The sequence below is a fragment of the Lissotriton vulgaris genome, chromosome 6 (genome assembly GCF_964263255.1).
Source record: "Lissotriton vulgaris chromosome 6, aLisVul1.2, whole genome shotgun sequence".
Taxonomy (NCBI): domain Eukaryota; kingdom Metazoa; phylum Chordata; class Amphibia; order Caudata; family Salamandridae; genus Lissotriton; species Lissotriton vulgaris.
The window spans coordinates 1,204,832,541-1,204,851,238 of NC_141694.1; the positions used below are offsets into that span (position 1 = coordinate 1,204,832,541).

An 18,698-nucleotide genomic window follows, 5' to 3' on the forward strand; every position below is an offset into this window, starting at 1 on the left:
TGCCAGAAAAAATCTGATTTCCATAAATTTTTCAAAGGATATGGTTTCAAAGCTCCTCAACCGTTTTCGAATTAGGTCACCCCCTCCCCTCCACCCCACTCAAATTCCGTAGAAACATAAGATTCTGAACAAGTGGAAGAAAGTTTCATTCTTCAGTGCCCTGCCCTGTCTCAACTCATACAAACACTTCACAAATCTAGCACACCCCTTCCACCTGATTATAACAGGTTCCAAACCCAACTTACTGGTCTATCCCTGCATTGCATTTGAGAAACAGTGGATAACTCATGGTTCATTTTTAAAAGGAACAACTTAGAGATTTTTTTGATGGACTTCTACAACTGCGCCTACGTTTCCGAATGTTTCCTAGGCTTGAAAACGGCACACAACCACACTGAAGTAATCTGCTGGAGAAACAGTCGGAACACCGCGGCCTCAGCCACACGTGTTCCAACTGCGCAAGTGCTACCACTCTTGGCTTAACCACGCATATGCCTTAACCACGCATATGCCTTAACCACGCATATGCATTGTTAAGGCAGTGCGCGGTCGAGCTACTTACTAGCTGCTGGCTGGCGGAAGCAGCCAAGCAGCAGGAAGGATCGGGAGAGGACGTGACGCGGTGAGGTAAGAGGGGTATGGGCCAGGTTTTGGGGGGGGTAGTTTGTAGGGTTTTCGCTGGGAGTCAGGTAGTTTACAGGGCTGGGAGGGTTTGGGGTAGTTTTCAGGGCTGGGAGGTCATGGGTAGTTTTCAGGGCTGAGGTGGAGGTTGTTTTTATGAGGAAGGGGTAGTTTTAGGTGTCAGGGCGAGGTTTGGGGGGCCGTCTTGGGCTCAGGGTGGGGGGCAGGAACCGTAATACTTTTTAGCACTCGGGGGCAGGTTAGTTTTTAGGGCTCAGGGGGAGGGTTGGGGTCATTTTTAGGGATTAGAGGAGGGAGAGTTGTTTTTAGGACTGGGGCAGGAGGTGTCTAGGGCTCGCGTTGGTTTTCAGGTGGGAGGGGTGTCGTTTTAGGACTTAGGGTGGAGAAAGGGGTGAAGGTTTAGACTTACCTGCCAGATCTTAACCACGGATATGTCTTTACCATACATGCCTTAACAACACATAATTCATGTTAAAGGCATGCATGGTAAAGGCATATTCGCGGTTAAGACTTGCATTGTTGAGACTGTATGGAACCGGCATGCGTAGTAAACGCATGAGTGGTTCCATTACACAGCCAATCTGCTGCCTTATTTCTTTCTCATAAGATTCCTTTGACTAATCTCACAAAGACAATTGTGTCACCACAATGTAGCACAACAAATCTTAAATGTTGTCTAATTCAATTAGGTATAGCAGCTATTTCAGAAGGATACAAACAATAAGCGGCAAAAAACTGATAGGCAGCACTCATTTAGCACGTCACCAGCAGATATAAATTCTCCCTTCAGCTCTTTGTTTGCTGCAGCATCGGTCTTTCCAGCCTTTGAATCTCGTGAAGAACCCACAAGCTGTCAAGAGGCAGCACTGTTAAACTAGTATGGGCCTTTTTCTGTACCCGCTCACTTACTTTTTATTGGGATAATGAGCTGAGGAATGACAGGAAGGATCTTGTTCCCTCCATGCTCCAGCATGTCGTGGACCCCTTGCCGTGCGAAAAACTCGTAAGGATGTGTCATCTCACAAAGCCCATCAAAGAAGAGCGGCAGATAGTGATGGTAGTCGAGCTTCTCAATTTCCACCTGAAAAGAGATACAGAGGAGAGAACTGTAATTAAGATTCAATGACAAAAATCACACTGATGAACAACTGCTTTGGAAGCGAGCAGCTTGGTGGAAAAACTGCAATGGCGGCACTCGCATGAAAGCTTCCTCTGCGGAGCGCAAAGAGTAAAACAATAGGACACGTCCAACCGTTTAGATAATTCCACATTATTATTATTAGTGGTTACAATGCATTATAAAAAACAATTAACCTCAGTATATTGTGGATATTTATCACAAGGACACCTGTCCCTCCATTAGTTAAAGGTAAGTAAATGCTCAAGCCCTTGTTTATAATGCAGTTGCCCTAAAGTCAGCTTAGTGCCTATTAGTAGGAGACCTATTAATAATTCCAGGTCTACGTAGGTGAGGGTTGTCTTTTCCAAAACGCTAGTTCGAACATGGCCCCTATACCGTCTGAATCTCTGGTTGTTTGTATCGCTTGGCAGGCCTCTGGTGTTGGTTCATGTTTGTATACTATAACTATTACAAATGTTCCAAACTCTGCGCAACTCATGATTGTTTCTCCCTTTCTTTCCCCGTTTTTCTTTGTCTGTACAGGAATTCTCATGGCCCTGAAGAGAATCCCCTATGATTGCAGTGGGATTCGAAACGCGTAGGCCCCACTCTACCAGTCTACATTAGCTCTTGGGCATCTGATTCACTGTACCCATAGCACATTATTGTACATTACTATATAATATCTCCATGAAAGTTCGGAATGTTTTTGTAAATATAAGAATGTACATACAAAACAGTCATTTGAAATGGCTTTGTAAATATTTGCAGACTTTGGTATTTGTTCTCATTGTTTTCATAAACCTTCCCCCCCCCCTTTCCCGAAAGTGTTGTATAATTGTTGTGGTTGCTTGTGATATGCCTGAATTTCGAATGAATGTTTGAAAGGTAAGCCTATATTCCTCTGCCCCACGTGTCTTTTTGTAAACTTTTTTGTATATAAAAAAACTAAAAGTGAAGATATATGTTGCAAATATCTTGAATAAAATACTATTAAATAGTCATTCCCCTTTTCTGATTGTTTTTTCAGATCTGTGGTAGCCATTAGTTGTTTTGCAATTTTGTATATCAGTACCGGCATTCTCATTTTGTTGGTTTAGTAGTGGGCTCAGCCTTACTGATTAGAGCCAGCCCTTCGTTGTTTCTCCTCAAATAATAAAAATTGGCAGCTGACTGGGTCTGGTCTTGTATGTCTGAATTATGACCAGTGATTGAAAGACTATTAATATATATATATATATATATATATATATATATATATATATATATATATATATATATATATATATATATATATATATATATATATATATATATATCAGATCTGGCCATTATGCCACACCCCCTCCCTAGTTTCACAAGGCACAAGTCGAGGATACATGTAGATACACGGCGTCTACCCAATCTTTTCACAGGGTGGACACCGTCTTCCCTGCCAAGAAGTTGGGCCCCACAGAAATATGCTGAACTTCTCCCGGTGTAAATCTCAGACACCGGGTCACATTCAACAGAGCATGTACATTGTCTGCTTTTGATTCTCAGCAGCAATGTGTAAGCGGCGGGGGGCTTTTTTCACCTCCAGCTGGGTCGAAGTTTTGTTTGAATATCCTGACTGAAGGTGGTCTGGAACCTCACACTTAAATGTAAATACCAAGGAGGGGAATCAAAGAAACAAAGGCACACAGCTTGTTATCTCTTCACAGGTCCTTAAGAGAGACATGCTTTTGCCTTTGTACAGTCCCTGTATATAACAGATGCATACACTGTAAGAATGTCAGGTGTGTTGGTTCTTCCCAATATTTACACAAATAACAATTTCAATAGCACTATCTTTTATTTCCTTTATAGCGCTATGCAACCCAATGCAGGGTGTCAGAGCTCTTTACATAACATACACATTATACATTGACAATAAATCATGTACATGTGCAAATCAACTTACAGAGATGAGTTACATGAGACAGTGATGGTTACAAGGTGTAAGAGTCACATGTCCTTCATATCGCACTGTGGTCTATTAGAAGGATTACAGTTTACGAGCTGCTAGTAAAAAAATGATATCTGTGTTAAAAGCAGTAACTCACTTTACTACCTACATAAAATAAAAATCTGTCATCTGCGTGCTAGAGGATGTGCTTTTCAGGAGACACATGTACCTTCTCTACTACTTAGATTCAAATCTGGGACTTCACTAAACAAGATCTCTCCAGCAAGTGCATTAACCACCAGTGTTATCTCACCATAATTACTATTCCCTGAGATTCACTAGGCACCTTCACAGGAGATGCCTTAACCCAATCAAATATTTTAAAATGTAGATTTTGCAACCAATTAAGCATAACAGATCTACTACCATGCTTCTCCTTGTTGGCAATTTCTATATGTCAGGGTTTAAAAAACATAAATGTCTTAGTTGAGGTACAATTTTTTTGTCGGGATTGTGACACTTTTTTGGCACACCCCAATGGCAGATCTCATTTGTTAAATCTCATAATATGCTTAATGTATATCATGCAACAACTTGTGATGTCACTTCCAGTGAGGTCACTTTATATGATGTCACGTACAATGTCACGCGTCGTGACATCATGTGCTGTGATGGCTCGCGTTATGATTTCACTTGCATACTGCCTAATTTGGTTAGTCCCCCCACATCTTTTTAGGAACTGTGCCCTGGTTCCATTTTAGGCAGCACCAGCAGGAGTAATGGGCTGGTGCAACCCAGGGCCGGCGCTAGGCATGGGCAGCATGGGCGGCTGCCCAGGGCCCCGAGCTCAGCCCATAAACAGGGGGCCTCGCAAAAGTGTTTCCCCACCAGCCTCGCGCCTGTGGTGAGCACTGCGTGGCCCAGGGAAGGGCTGCCTCTCCTCTGGGCTTCGCAAGCATGTGTAAGAATAGGAGAAGAGGCCCCCTCCCCTGTGCCTCGCAGCACTGATTAATGGCTGTTAACCCCCTGGGAGGGGGCCCCCTTTCCCCAGGGCCGTGCAGCCCACATGTAGCGCGAGGCCCGTCTGCATTTGCAGCTTTGACCTGTAATTGGGACAGGGTCGGATTGCGAAGGCAAGCAGTCGAGCATTGGCCGATGGGCCGGTGCTGAGAGGTGTGACATGTGGGCCGGTTGTTAAAGGGCCTCAGCTTCATTCCTGCCTCCCAGGCCATCACACTTCTGGCTTTTGTGTGTGGTGCGAAGGTGTTAAGTGTGGCAATCAGCCTTAATTGTGGCCAGGTGTTGCTCTAAGTGTTGTGTCATTCTCCCCTCAGCCCCCCATTGGGGCCGCAAAGAAGTGTCTTGCCCCAGACCGCTCCCCTGCCAGGCAATGGTGGGTGGGGGCAGGTCTGAGTATGCCGGGCCGTCACTGAGGGAGCCGGATTTTGGCTATGGACAATTGACACCTTAGCCTCCATGGTAGCAGCAGTAGCTGTGTCCTTTTTCTTGACCCCCCCTCCCCTGCAAGGTCATCACCCTGAAGAAATGGAGGGCTGGGGAAGGAGTGAACTACGATAAACCTTCCTGGAGGGTGTGGGTGTATTTACATGGGCCTTGCAGTGAGAACCTTTGTTAGGCTTTTATTAAACTAGAGAGGATGTGGCGTTGTGTCCTAAGCTGCCTACATTGGCAGTCGGAGACCAGGTTCTAGTCCCAGCATCAGCTCAACATCCTGTCATTCTGGGCAAATTACTTAATCTCACCAAAGATTAAAGTAAAAATACATTTGATCTTGTGCAGTGTAACTGTTGCCCATGTAAATCACCCCAATGCCCTAGCAACGAGTTCACCTTATGTAAACTATAAAAATCACGGACCGATCGCAAAAAGCCATTTTTCTTTTACTTAATTCCAGCTATTTTAATGCACACTAACTGTCTGATCGGCTCACACTGTAACAACAAGGAGTTTAATCCCCAAGCCATAGTTTCCACTTGCCTTGAGTTTGCTTGAGTTTGTTTTGTGCTCAATGTGTCGATGTATGCATATAGCACCGTATGTAGATTTGCACATACACCTGGCACATAGCACTCCATGCATTATCCTCACTGGCCTTTGCTGTTCTCCAACTATGTATTTTAACAAAAATAAAACGTGAACAAAAAGTCGGAATGCTTGTTCTTTACTTTGCATGTTTGTTGCCTATGAGTAAAATAAACAGTTGTTTTTGCGTGAGACAGTGTAGGAACAGAAACTGTCTATGAAGAGAATGCTGCAAAGCGTTCAAAACAAAGAGAAAATAAAACAGCAACTTATTTATGTTATAAGATTCTGCAACGGCCAGAGCATGATAATTAGAGAGCACTATTTATATATAAATATCCATATTATTTCTAACATGTCCTATCTGTCTTTCTTTAGTTTAACTATTAGTCATTATGTAAAGCAGCTTAGGAACATATTTTAAAGTGCGTTCAACTTACGTTGACTGTTTACATACTGATCAGAGAAAAAAATAGAGACTTCCGCATTTTTCTTAACTTTCACACCGGCCAGGATATTAAAATACAGGTCATGTCAGTAAAAAAATCAGCCAGGTGGCAACCCTAGCCAAATCAGGTATTGTGGCCCTTGTGCCATTTTATTTCACCTAGCCAGCCGATACCGCCCCTCATTACCTTACAGGATTGCCCCCCTTTATGAGACAGAACTGGAAATTGTATCATGCACTCATCTGGAAACAATCAGTTAAATAGGAGTAAATAATATAGATCTTTGTGAGACCTGCACCTAGCTTTTCCATCCAATGTGACAAATGTAATCCATTTAATACAGTTTTAAAATATATGGACTTATTTCATTTGTATATTTATTTTTTTGTCCATGTTACTGCTATCCATGTTAGGTCTCTTCAGAGATGCCAAATAAGATCAATAGTCCTGCGGTGTAACTTTCTGTTATGCCACTTCTTGTGATGTTACCAAAGGCGGCTCCTCCACTAGGGCGGAGGAGCGTCACCCCACTGCTTTCTCGCAGAGCGAGAAGTAGAAATATAAAATGCTAAAACTACCATTTTATGTTTTTGCTACTCACACTGCGATAAAGCAGAAGTGTTTGGTTGGGGGCAGGCGGGTCTGCTTTAGGGCAGGGGAGGAGTGCCTTGCCCCGTGCTAAGGGCCCTGACTGTTTGGTCGGCCCTCCGGGACCGACCTAACCAGTCATGCACACTCTGGCCTTTCTCCATGTAGGCACCAATGCACCCTACATGGAGAAAACGGCCTCCCCATAGGCGCCTGGCTGGTCGGCGTCCCAACCAATCACAATGCTGCCATTGGGGAGGGAGGCTGCCTGCTTCCTGTTCCTGCCAGAGGCAGGAAAGAAAGAGAGCAGGTCAGGAGCAGAGATGAAGTGAGACCTGGGAAGGTAAGTTTATTTTATTTTTTGAATAACCCCTGCGAGACCTCCCACCCGCGAGTCATGCTAGCCGCGACTGGATTTTACATGCAAATTAGAGGGGCCTCACATCTTCCCTTTCGCCCAGGGCCCCAGAAGTTCTAGGACCGGCTCTGGTGCAACCTACCTCCTGACGAGAGACCCTGCACTTATTTAGATACAAATTAACCACTGGGCGAAGACCTGAGATGTGTTACAAGTGCTCCATAATTTTTGGACTTTAGAAAAACACTTAAGACATGCAGTCAATAGGGAATCAGGATGTCAAGACAGACACACTCAATTGGATGTTATTCCAGCTAGCGCCACGGCGCCATTTTTGTAACAGTGCGCTTTACAAATTGCCATTACATTATATTTTAGGAAGGGAAGTCATCTCAAACCAAGAAGGGACACAAGAGCACGAGCATGCACGTGAAACCCTTCCACGCTTCTCCCCTGCCATCGAATCTGCAGTCAGCAACTGTGCTTAAGATACTGTCTGTTTTCGAAACACAAAACATCTGATCCAAATATAGCTTGGCTGATAGGAGGAGGCAGACTGCTAAAGCATCTGGCTCGCCCCTCGCTTTGCCAAATCCCCAGAATGTGCTCGGGTAGCTTGCTACAACAGTACGTCTTTATTACGAACCAACACTTCCTGCTCCTCCCCGCCTCGGGTTTTATCACTCACACACGCAGCCTGTCGTCAATCTCTGGGCACGCACTTCAAATATGAAAAACAAATGAGCTCGGCTTTTATGCGCCAGTCCAATTTATGGGGCCTCATTATTTTGATGGCTTTTACCTTGCAGCACAATGTATGCTTGGAAGCAGAAACAGGAGTGCTGTGCTGGTGCCGCGGCGTTGAATGTTCGAGAACGGAAAATACAGAAGGCAAAACGGGGAAGGGACGTCTATTACTTCCCAGAGACTTTGGTGGCGCGGCACGTTACTTGAGTGATGCCTGTGGAAAGCGTGCTGCTAGCAGTGCACGCGCACCGCCACAACAGAGAGAAAACACACACCAACTCTCGTTCTTGGAAATCTATGGGTAACACTACGGGCCTTATTTATGAAGGCCTTGCGTCAGTTTTGCGCCGCCGGTGCGTCACTTTTTGTGACGCACCAGCGGTGTAAAAAAAAATGCGCCTCGTTGCGCCATATTTAAAAAGTGATGCATCTAGGTAGATGCGTCACTTTTTAAACCCCTGCCCCACATTATACCTGCGTCAGGTATAATGTATGCAGAGGGGGCGTTCCCCCGCAAAAAGCCTCGTAATAGTGACGCAGTGAAATCTATGAGATTTCACTGCGTCACTTTTAGGACGCTGTTGCGTCAAAATCTTGCACCTGCCTCACAGCAGGCGTAAGACTGACGCAAGCCCTTTCACATGGGGCTTTCCCCATGTGAAAGGACGCATTGCTGGAGTTGCGTCACTTTTGTGACACACTCCAGCAATGCGTCACTTTCGCGCTTACAGATACGTCAGAAATACTGACGTATCTGTAACTCCTTGCGACATGATGCGTCATACATTAAATATGACGCATCAGGAATGTCGTAAGGAGTGCGCAGTGAAAAGTGACGCTTCGCTGTTTTCACGCAGCGATGCGTCACTTTTCATAAATGGGGCCCCAGGGGTTTAAGTGGGATGAAGAAACTGTCATGTCTCCCAAAGGGGCGTGGCCAATGAAATTAATTGCGTGACTTACATTTAAGCTAAAAAATCTGTGCTTAAAATCTGTGCTTAGTATAGTGTGCACCCCAACTAGTATTTTGCTGCTTCTGTCATAACATCCAAATATATAATACAACACGTAACACTACACCCACAACAAGTCAGGGGTATTGGGTTTGCCAATGGTTCTTAGATGTGTAAGATAAATAACAACAACTATGGCTTCCTTGTATATAATATTGAAAATGCTTCAGTTCTAAAAATGATCAGACTGTGAAAGAACTATGAGGAATCTCTTTGAAGTTACATCAAAGGGTGTGAAGGGTGGTACTGCTGCAGAGTTAACATATGTTTTTCAGCCTGATGGTGAGGGCAAAAACGGAGGGCTCCATAGAGACCCGGCTCAGAACCAATAGGACCCGGCCCACTTAAATGCCCTGGGTGACACCATGGGCACTCTCTCGACTTATCGTCAGTAAATGCGCCAAAATGTCACTTCATGCCTCGCCTGAGTGAATTACTGTGATGCAATGGACACACTGGGGGACCCAGGGGGAGCTGGGCGCGAGCCGGTCTCCCCCTGGGTGTTTTCGCGCAATGGAGCAGGCCACATGTTTGGATAGGTGAGGGTAGTTGTGAGGGCGGGTCTTAGGGGGAGGTTATATATAGAGGTGTTTTGGGCAGGAAGGCACTTGAGACGGTGGTCTTTACGGTGGTAGAAGATTTTAGCTGACCCACCCCCTTTTTTGGCCCTTGAAGTTTTACAAAATACATTTTATTAGCAGGCCTTTAGGAGTTCATGGAGTACATATATTATTCTGCCACTATAAGACAGGTAAAGGTTTTTTCATATATATCTTGTAGGCAGGTTTTTTGGGGGGTGGATAGTCTGGAGCAGGCGTATCCATTCCTGGGGGGGTGAGGGGGGGGGGAACAGATCACAGGGGAGGGGAAGATAAACAATGGGCTTTCAACAACATGAGTGCAATTCTTTTAAGAATGCTCAATGACCATGGGGTTTGTTCTTGAAGCTATGTTGAGCTAATTTGGGGATTTGGTTATTTTAAGGTATTAGTCATTTTGAGTTGTTTTAATGCTGTTTACATAAAGTTACGTAATGCACCTATCTTAATAAAGTGGCCTTTTTGGCTAAGCAAAGAAGTAATGGGCTGTGATTTATTGTGCAATGGATTCTTTTGGGCAGTAAGTACGTCAATTAGTGATAACTGAGATCCTGCATTTTATCTTGGAGAATTACAGTGGACACCATGGGCTCTAATGGCCTGTAACTGCACCAATCAGAGGCACAAAGATATCCCATGTTACTTCTTGGAGAATTATGGGTGACGCCATGGGTACTGTGGATATTAATGGCCTGTAACTGCATGAATAAGTGATAAATAGAGATCCCATACCTCTTCTTCGAGAACTACAGGTGCCACCATGGGTAGGGTGGAGTATAATTGCCTGTAACTGCTCCAACCAGTGATACACAAAGCTATACATGCCACTCCTTGGAGCATTACAGGTTACACCATGCATTCTTATGGCCAGTACCTGAGTCAGTCAGTGATATACAGGTCTTATGCCACTTCTTGGAGAATTAAAGGTAACACCATGGGCACTGTGGAGTCTAATGGCCTGTAACTGCGCCAATCATCAATACTCAAAGAGCTTATGACACTCCATTGGATTCGTGGGTGTCACACGGGCACTGTGGAGTCTAATGCCTGAAATGCACCAATCGGTGATATACAGACACCCCATACCAGTCCTTGGAGATTTACAAGTGATGTCAAGAGCACTGTGGAATCTTAGTGCCTGAGACTCCTCATATGAGTGAAATACAGACTCTCATGCCTCGGCTTAGAGGGCAACAGGTGACGCCATGGGCATTCTGGATTCTTATGACCTGTAACAGTGTCAATCTTCGACAATTAATCATTATAAAACAATTCACCAAGCTTTCAATGAGTAATCGCTCCCATCCGGATAAGTGATTTAATTATGCAAGATAACGATGAAAGGTGCTAAACTTGCTTCAATTTCACTGCCAATATTTCAATACCTATCTGCACTAATTAGAGGCATATAGTAGTGGAAGTACAAGTATGTAAGCAAAATAGCTCTACGATCTGTAAACGCATCACAAAAAATATAGAGAAACAATACCTTACTCCTATTCACGTTGGCTAACATTATTAATCAGATGATATGTGTCCCTTATCTCAACAAACTAAGTGCCTGATTTATATCTCCGCGGATGGGTTACTCCATCACAACAGTGATGGATATCCCGTCCACTGACATATAAATCCCAATCCTGTGGAATTTATATTTAGGCGGATGGGATATCCGTCACCACTGTGACAGAGTAACCCATCCACCGAGATCTAAATCAGGACCTTTGCATGTTAATGAGTCTGAAGTTCAGTGGCGATAGTCAGGTATGTTTGTCGAGAAAGGTTGCTGGGCATGTGTGGTTATGTAGATAGTTTCATACATATAACTATAGAGAATGCTCAATATGTATGCAACAGAGGTGTTTGGTAACGTTGGCGATAACAATCATTTTGTACATTTGACAAAGATGACTGATATGTACAACAAGAGATATGGATAGCTATGCTTGGTGGTAGAGATGGTTGCATACATAGAATGAAAGCGTTGGCTGGATAGCTAAGGTGATAGTTGTAGGCGTGTGGTTACGAATGCTGATAGAGATGGTTATGTATAAGTAAGAATAGAGAAGATTGTATGGTAAAACATAGTTTCTTACATTTGGCAACGATTGTGTACGTAAAATCACAAATGTGCTTGATTTGTACGACGATATGTGAGGTTGGCATGTTTGGAGATAGAAGGTTACGTTTGGTGATAGAGAAGGTTGATTGCAGGCAGCTATAGCGATGTCTTGGATTTATGGCAGATGGTTAGTTATGCCTGGCAAAAACAAGATGACTCCATACACTGGTGAAATAAATGGTCCTGATAAAAAACAGAGGCAGCCCTGAATTTCTAGTGGAAGAGATGGAGAACTATATTTGAAGAGAATGAAAACTTCATATGCTTGTGATAGAGTTGATTGGGTATGTTAGGCAAAAGGAAACCAGACTAGGTTTCCTTTGTTTGCCCATATATATTATGTATAAGTGATAGAAAAAGCTTCAGGATAAGAAAAGGCATTACATACAAATTAAAGTCTAGATAAACGCGTTAAAATTATTGACTTAACTACGCCAAACTTTATCACTGCTCCCTTGACAACCTACACAGATATTATGCAAACATATCCGCCTATATTCGACATGATAAAGACTCTGCATCTCAGTGGTGATGGATGGAGATGGCCATAGTTGGCAAGATGTAGCGATAAAGATGGGTGGCTACATATGGCAACAGATATGGTTGGTATGCTTGGTGACAGAGATGGCTGGGTATTTTCAGTGATATATATAGTTATATTTATTAGGCAATACAAATGAATATTTTTGAAACAGCTATTTTGGCTTGATTGAGGATAGAAATAATAAGGTGGTTTTGCTTGGTTGCTAATTGCGATGAGTACATATGTTTTTGATAGACATGGTTGTGTAGGTTTAGTGACAAAGATAGCAGAGTAAGTTCAGCACTCTAGATGGTTAGGAATATTAGTTGATAGAGATGAATAGGTAAATAGATATGTTTGCCCATAGAAACCAATGGGTAATTAAGCAATAAAAATGGATATGTACTGTGGATATCACTGTGGTAGCTCAGTATGTTTGGTGAGAAAGATGGAGTGATATTTTTAATGGCAGACGTGGTTGTCTATGATTGGCACTGAATATTGTCAGGCATGCATAACAATAAAGATTATTGGTCATGATAGGAAATCTCGATGGTTCAGCCTGCAGAGATGCTTGGATACGGATAGTGAGGTAAATGAGTAGATTTCGTCAAAGAGACAAATGATTTATGTATTTGCCAATAGAAATGGTTGTATATATTAAGCAATTGGAATTGGATGTATGATGTTACAACGCATACTTTTACCACGCATACCATTACAACGAAACTTTTACAATGCAGGATCAATTACAACGCATGCCATTACAACGTAAGCATGGGTAAGTATTTTTTATTGTAAGTGTTGGATAGTGTAGGGGTTTAATTTACTATTCTAACTCCAGGGGGGCGTAACAGTAGGGAATATGCTGGATAGTGTAGGGGTTAAAATTAAATGTAATACTTACCTATACTTACGTTGTAATGGCATGCGTTGTAATGGACCCTGCGTTGTAAAAGTTTTGTTGTAATGGTAGTGCGTGGTAATAGTTGCGTTGTAAAGGATGTTCCCCTTGGAATTGAAACGTATTTTTGCCATAGGTGATAGTTGTGTATGTTTAGCAATAGCAATGACAGGATATTTTTGGTGCTAAAATATCTTGGTAGGTTTGCTGGTAGGGCATGTTTGGCAAAACATATACTTGAGTATGTTTGGTAAGAGAGTAAGCTAAGGGTGGTGGTGATCAAGAAGGTACTGTATTGTTAGTAATAGAAATGGCAGTGTATTTTAAATGACTGAGATGGCCGAATATTTTACGAACTAATTTTGAATATGTTTCATCCTAGAGTTGCCTGGAAATGTGTGATGTCAGGGATAGATAGAGTTTTCCAAATTTGGCCAGATCTCATCGACAAAGACAGAATCTACTTCAATATATTTTCATGCAGAAAATACCAATGTGCATTACTTCTATGAATACACTTAAGGGGCTGTAATGCACTGATTAAACTAACAGATTAAGGAACATTGATTCTGCACAAGTGAACTGGGAACCGATGGTCAACTCCACAACAGCTATATACACTCAACATTAGTAGCTGTCAGCCTCGTTATTTGGTTCACTTATTGGTTCATACTTCGTTGCTGCCTGATAACAAAGATGTATAAATTAACATTTGCTCGTCTTTAGTTTGACATCACATCAGCAATGAGAAAAAATAAAAAAGTGTTGGATGGAATGATTAAATGAATCTCTGCTAATGGTAACTACTCTCAGTCCAGTCTTAGCTATCATTGTTTACTCCGTGTGCCACTACACACAGGGACCTCCATATGGAAATGAGTCTTGGCCATGTCCCAAAAGGGACAGTCAAGCACTAACTACTAAGCCAAAGCCCGCCCCATCTGCAAGGCAACAGAAGCAATCACAGACATATTTCAGGCCTCTTGGGCCTCATGAGTGACTGAAAGCTTTTTACCAATAGCTCAGGAGCAGAAAACATTTACAGCCACTGTCTGGCTAAAAAAAAATACAGTCCCATATTCTTTTCTTACCAACCAAAGGTATTTTATGGAGGAAATGTGGCAATTTAAAGCATTAGCTGTTCCTCGGAGCCACAGTACAAATATGTACGTGTATATTCAAATGTCATACTCACACACTCACACACACCTACATTTGGCCACTCCAGTGTTAAGCGGTCAGATTTTGCGGCAAGGCCCCATATTGGGGAGTTTATGCTCACGAACCTTGTTAACCCTCGTCTTTCAAGAGTCGTATTGTCACTTTTTTCACTGTTCACCTAATTAACACCAGCTGTGCAGGTGGTCTCATCAAAGTAAAAGCAATGGGTGCCAGATGTGCGGAGAACAAGGAGAGCTGCAACTAAGAATGACGCATGTTTTCATGATGGGTTTGTGCAAACCAATCCTGCTCCTACTCATGGCATGACAGAATAAAATAATAAATCCACTCTAATTTATACCACGTGCCCGTCCACTGGATTCTTTCCCAGCTGGCAAGGAATGGTTCCAGGCACACCTAACTCCTCTGACACTGCTCTTTCGCTAAAGAGGGTTTCTGCTTCTGTGTAATCTTTTGGGTACTCCTGACAGCAACCGCATTCTTTGTAAGCAGATCTCTGACTTTAACACATATGATACGGCCAGGGAGTCGCCGATGTTCCATGGTTATCCACCACCCCCACAAACCGGGCACCTGCCTGCACAGCACCCATCCATCCATGACCAGGCCTAAGACCAACTCTTTGGGTTAGAGCTCGTAAGACCCCCGGTCATATTTATTTCTAAACACAAACATTTTTCATGTATCAAAAATATGCACACAGACCACATTACTTACATATTGTTTACTACTGAAAACCTAACTTTAACAGAGACTTTACTACATGGGTGTCACATAACCATAACTAGTTTGTTCCCGTGCAGCCAACAACATAACAGTTTATGAGTGAGGTGATGACTTGTTCCGTTACCCTTCCTCTTAAAACCCAGCCCACAAGATGGACCCTCCTTATGGGAGGTCCCCACCTTCCCTCTCCTGTAACAGGAACTCTCCCCATACCAGGAGCACTTGTGTAGGGGGCCCGGCTGCCCATAGGATACCTACCTCAGGCACCCTCTACATGCTCAAAAGGGCCTGCGCTAGTTCACTTCAATTGTGCCTGCGCGGATGGTAGATAAAGCGAGGACCCCCAACCCCTCGCGCCATGCAACCGTCTTTCAACTTGCTGCCAACACCACTTTCAGAGTCTTAGCCACTATGTTCATGTACACAACCAGGGCTCGAGTCTGGGTACCATGCGGGTGGACGGCATCCCCCCACTTATTTTACAGGGGGGGACGCCATCCCCCCTGCCAAACAGCTGGACTTCACTCTTTGGCCTCTCTGGGACGAGGAGCTCGGCACCTTTCGTCACGCCACATCCTGGAGTGACGTCACTTCCGGTTACAGCGTCCCCCACTTCTTTTTTCAGGACTTGTGCCCTGTACACAACAATGATTCAGAAAAGGGGGTGGTGATGAACTGTACACAACAAAGCAGTCGTTGCTTTGGACAAACATAAGTATTTTGATGCAATTTTCACCCCGAATGGGCTGGGTATGCTCAGATATGAGTCCCAGGCTCTCCACATCACTGGAGTCAAGCTATCCAGGCTGAAGAAGGCTGATAGCCAGAAACCGGTCCTTGGATGCTTGATTCCGGTCTAGGAAAGACATGGCTTGGTAGTTCGGGCTGGACTGTTCCCATGAGGCACAGGGTCAAGGCTGATTTGCATATAGCCATTGTCTGACCTAGGGTGGTGTGGAGTGCAAAAAAACGATGGATTTAGGCCCAGATCCTTGTACTGGGGTGAACGTAAGACATTGTTCTGCATTCCGTCCATCAACTGTGTTTTTTGCAATTTTCTCCCCGAGTGGGCTGGGTATGCTCAGACATGAGTCCCAGGCTCTCCACATCACTGGAGTCAAGCTATCCAGGCTGAAGAAGGCTGATGGCCAGAAACCGGTCCTTGGATGCTTGATTCCGGTCTAGGAAAGACATGGCTTGGAAGTTCGGGCTGGACTGTTCCCATGAGGCACAGGGTCAAGGCTGATTTGCATATAGCCAGTGTCTGACCTAGGGTGGTGTGGAGAGCAAAAAAACGATGGATTTAGGCCCAGATCTTTGTACTGGGGTGAATCTAAGACATTGTTCTGCATTCTGTCCATCAACTGTGTTTTTTGGGAAGGGAAAGTGACATCACTCCCTTTTGTGCTAAGCTCTGTTAAATGGAGGCCCAAGGAAGGAGTGCGAATAAGCTCTCCCTGATGACCCATTCGAACAGAGAGTATTATATCAAAAACAGTGTATGATTTTCAGTGACTGAAAAGATCATGACAAGTTTTTCAGTCTCGTCTACAGACAGCGTTTAGGCTTTATGTTGTGGACAGTACCAATGCTCACAGTGGGCTTTGGGCAAGCCCGCTACTTACAACTAGTTGATTTTCATGTCAGTCTTATTTGCTTGCTCCTGATTTATTGGCTTTCCTTCATCTTGTGTTTGTCTCTCCCCTGGACTTTATCTTTTTTTACCATTATTTGGATTGGATGACTTGCATCCTTCCACTGCTCACATTCAGGGAACTACTTTTTCTCTCAGCACACTATCGGAGTGCTGAGTCTTCTTGCACTCTCCTCCATCTACTGCTCCTCCTCAAATAAAGGGTTCCCCAGGCACACCCTGTTACTACTCCCTCCCCGTCCTGCTCATCAGTTGCTTTCCCTACCCTGCCCAACTTTTTTTGGCACAATTATTTGCTCATCCTTGCTCACCTCAAGCTCCTCCATTGCTCCCCTGACTCCTTCCCTTACTCCCCTTGTTTCCTCCCACTGTCTTTCTATGATACCCCACCTCTGTTACAATCCTCATATGTTTCAAAGGGGTTTTAGAGGGCCCAGAAGTTGTAATTTGCTGTTGGGCTGTTCCTTTACCTAAACTTGCTTTCACACAAATTTAGGTTATTTATTTATTCTATTTACTGCTCCAAGATTGGCATCCGGTAAATAAAAAAAATGGTTGACAAGTCATGCCACATGCACAAATATCACACTTGGCCATACACGTCACTGCACTTTCATTTTTTCTTGCCAATGCTACACAGCATTGGCAAAAGGCGTTTTTGTGCATCGCAACAAGCATTGGGAAAGCCAATAGGTCAGCAGTAGAAGCTAAATGGCGAGACCTATGGATTTGCCAATGCTTCTTATAAATAAGCTTACATGCAGATTTACTAAGCAGCCGAATACAGCGTGTAAGGCCCTAAGGTGTTGCAGCAACCACCGATATTAGAACGGGTTCTTTGAGTTTTACATTGCAATACATTGAGCACTCTTCTTGCAAAACCTCAGCAGGCGTTCTTTGCACCTGCCTTACAATAGTATAATAAGGAATCAATCCACATATGTTGGCTGAACTATTTTATGAAGTGCTTTCCCTGTCCACACCTGTCTGCAAAGCATTACATTCTTTTCTGATGGAGGAACAAACGACAAGCCAAAGGGTGACATAGTGAAAGGACAAGATAATGAAGGTGGAATGCATCAAGCACTGTCAGAGTTCTTGTGTAATATTATTTTTAATGGATTATTCTTTTGGGCCCGAGATTGCACAAGGATGTTATTTTTTTTATTAATAAAATGCACCTGAAATATTATACAAAGCTTCCTGCTCTAGACAGTGTTCACTGAAATACGTTGAGGCAATGCTGGAAATAAACAGTGAAATTAGTAAATAAGAAAGCAGCCTATTTGTGGATTTTCTATCTAAATTGTCATTGCCTTGTACAGCTATAAATCTAGCAGAACTCTGGCAATTAAAAGCTTGCATTCAGTGACAAGTTCATTAGCCAGCAGCACCTCTCTAATAAGGAGAAGCCAATGTAAAGCAGAAATTAAATTGTTTTTATTACTATACAAAGATTGGGCAATAAGGCATGTCAAAGATTGGTTTGCACTTGGATAATGCAGCTCTAGACTAGTGCGGCATGAAGCGATTTAAAGAAACCAATGGTATGGAAGATGATGCATGCTCTCCTTCGCTAACTGCTCGTTGAACTGCCTGTGCACAAACCTTAACTTTCTTCACATTTTCACAAATCAGAAGTTAGACAAGAGCCTGAAACGCCCTAGGCTATTCAAAGTGGAAGTCATTTCAAAGAATCTGCAATGCACCTCATCAAAGCTAGGCCTGGGAGAAATTTAAATCACGCTCGAGTAACTTGTGTAAATTCAGGAATTTGGCATTAAACGTGCTACACCAAATTGACAAAATTAAGCCGCCATGACACTTTGTGTAATTACGCGTCATTTGCCATTCGCTGTAAAAATGTACTGGGAATACTTGGGAACAAGAGAATGTGAGGGTCTGTTGTTTGGTGCTTTTATTTAATGCACCCTAACATGAAAAAGTGACATGAAGATGCATTTTGCGCTAAAATAATTTTTTAGAATTTTTGCATAATTACGCAAAAACAAATTATGCGTAATAATCAAAACAAGCACTCATTAATTGAGCTTCTGGGGTCAAATCCTAAAATATTTTAGTGTATGTGAAGTGGTGTGAC

At 43.3% G+C, this 18,698-nt stretch overlaps 1 protein-coding gene across 1 annotated transcript in view; it reads right to left on the reverse strand.

Moving 5' to 3' along the window:
• Window positions 1–18,698, reverse strand: part of PACRG (parkin coregulated) — a 1,181,602-nt gene that overhangs the window by 511,619 nt on the left and 651,285 nt on the right. The window contains exon 3 of the mRNA XM_086927307.1: window positions 1,552–1,723. Within this exon, the coding sequence (XP_086783433.1) occupies window positions 1,552–1,723 (172 nt within the window). The remainder of the gene's footprint in view (window positions 1–1,551; window positions 1,724–18,698) is intronic.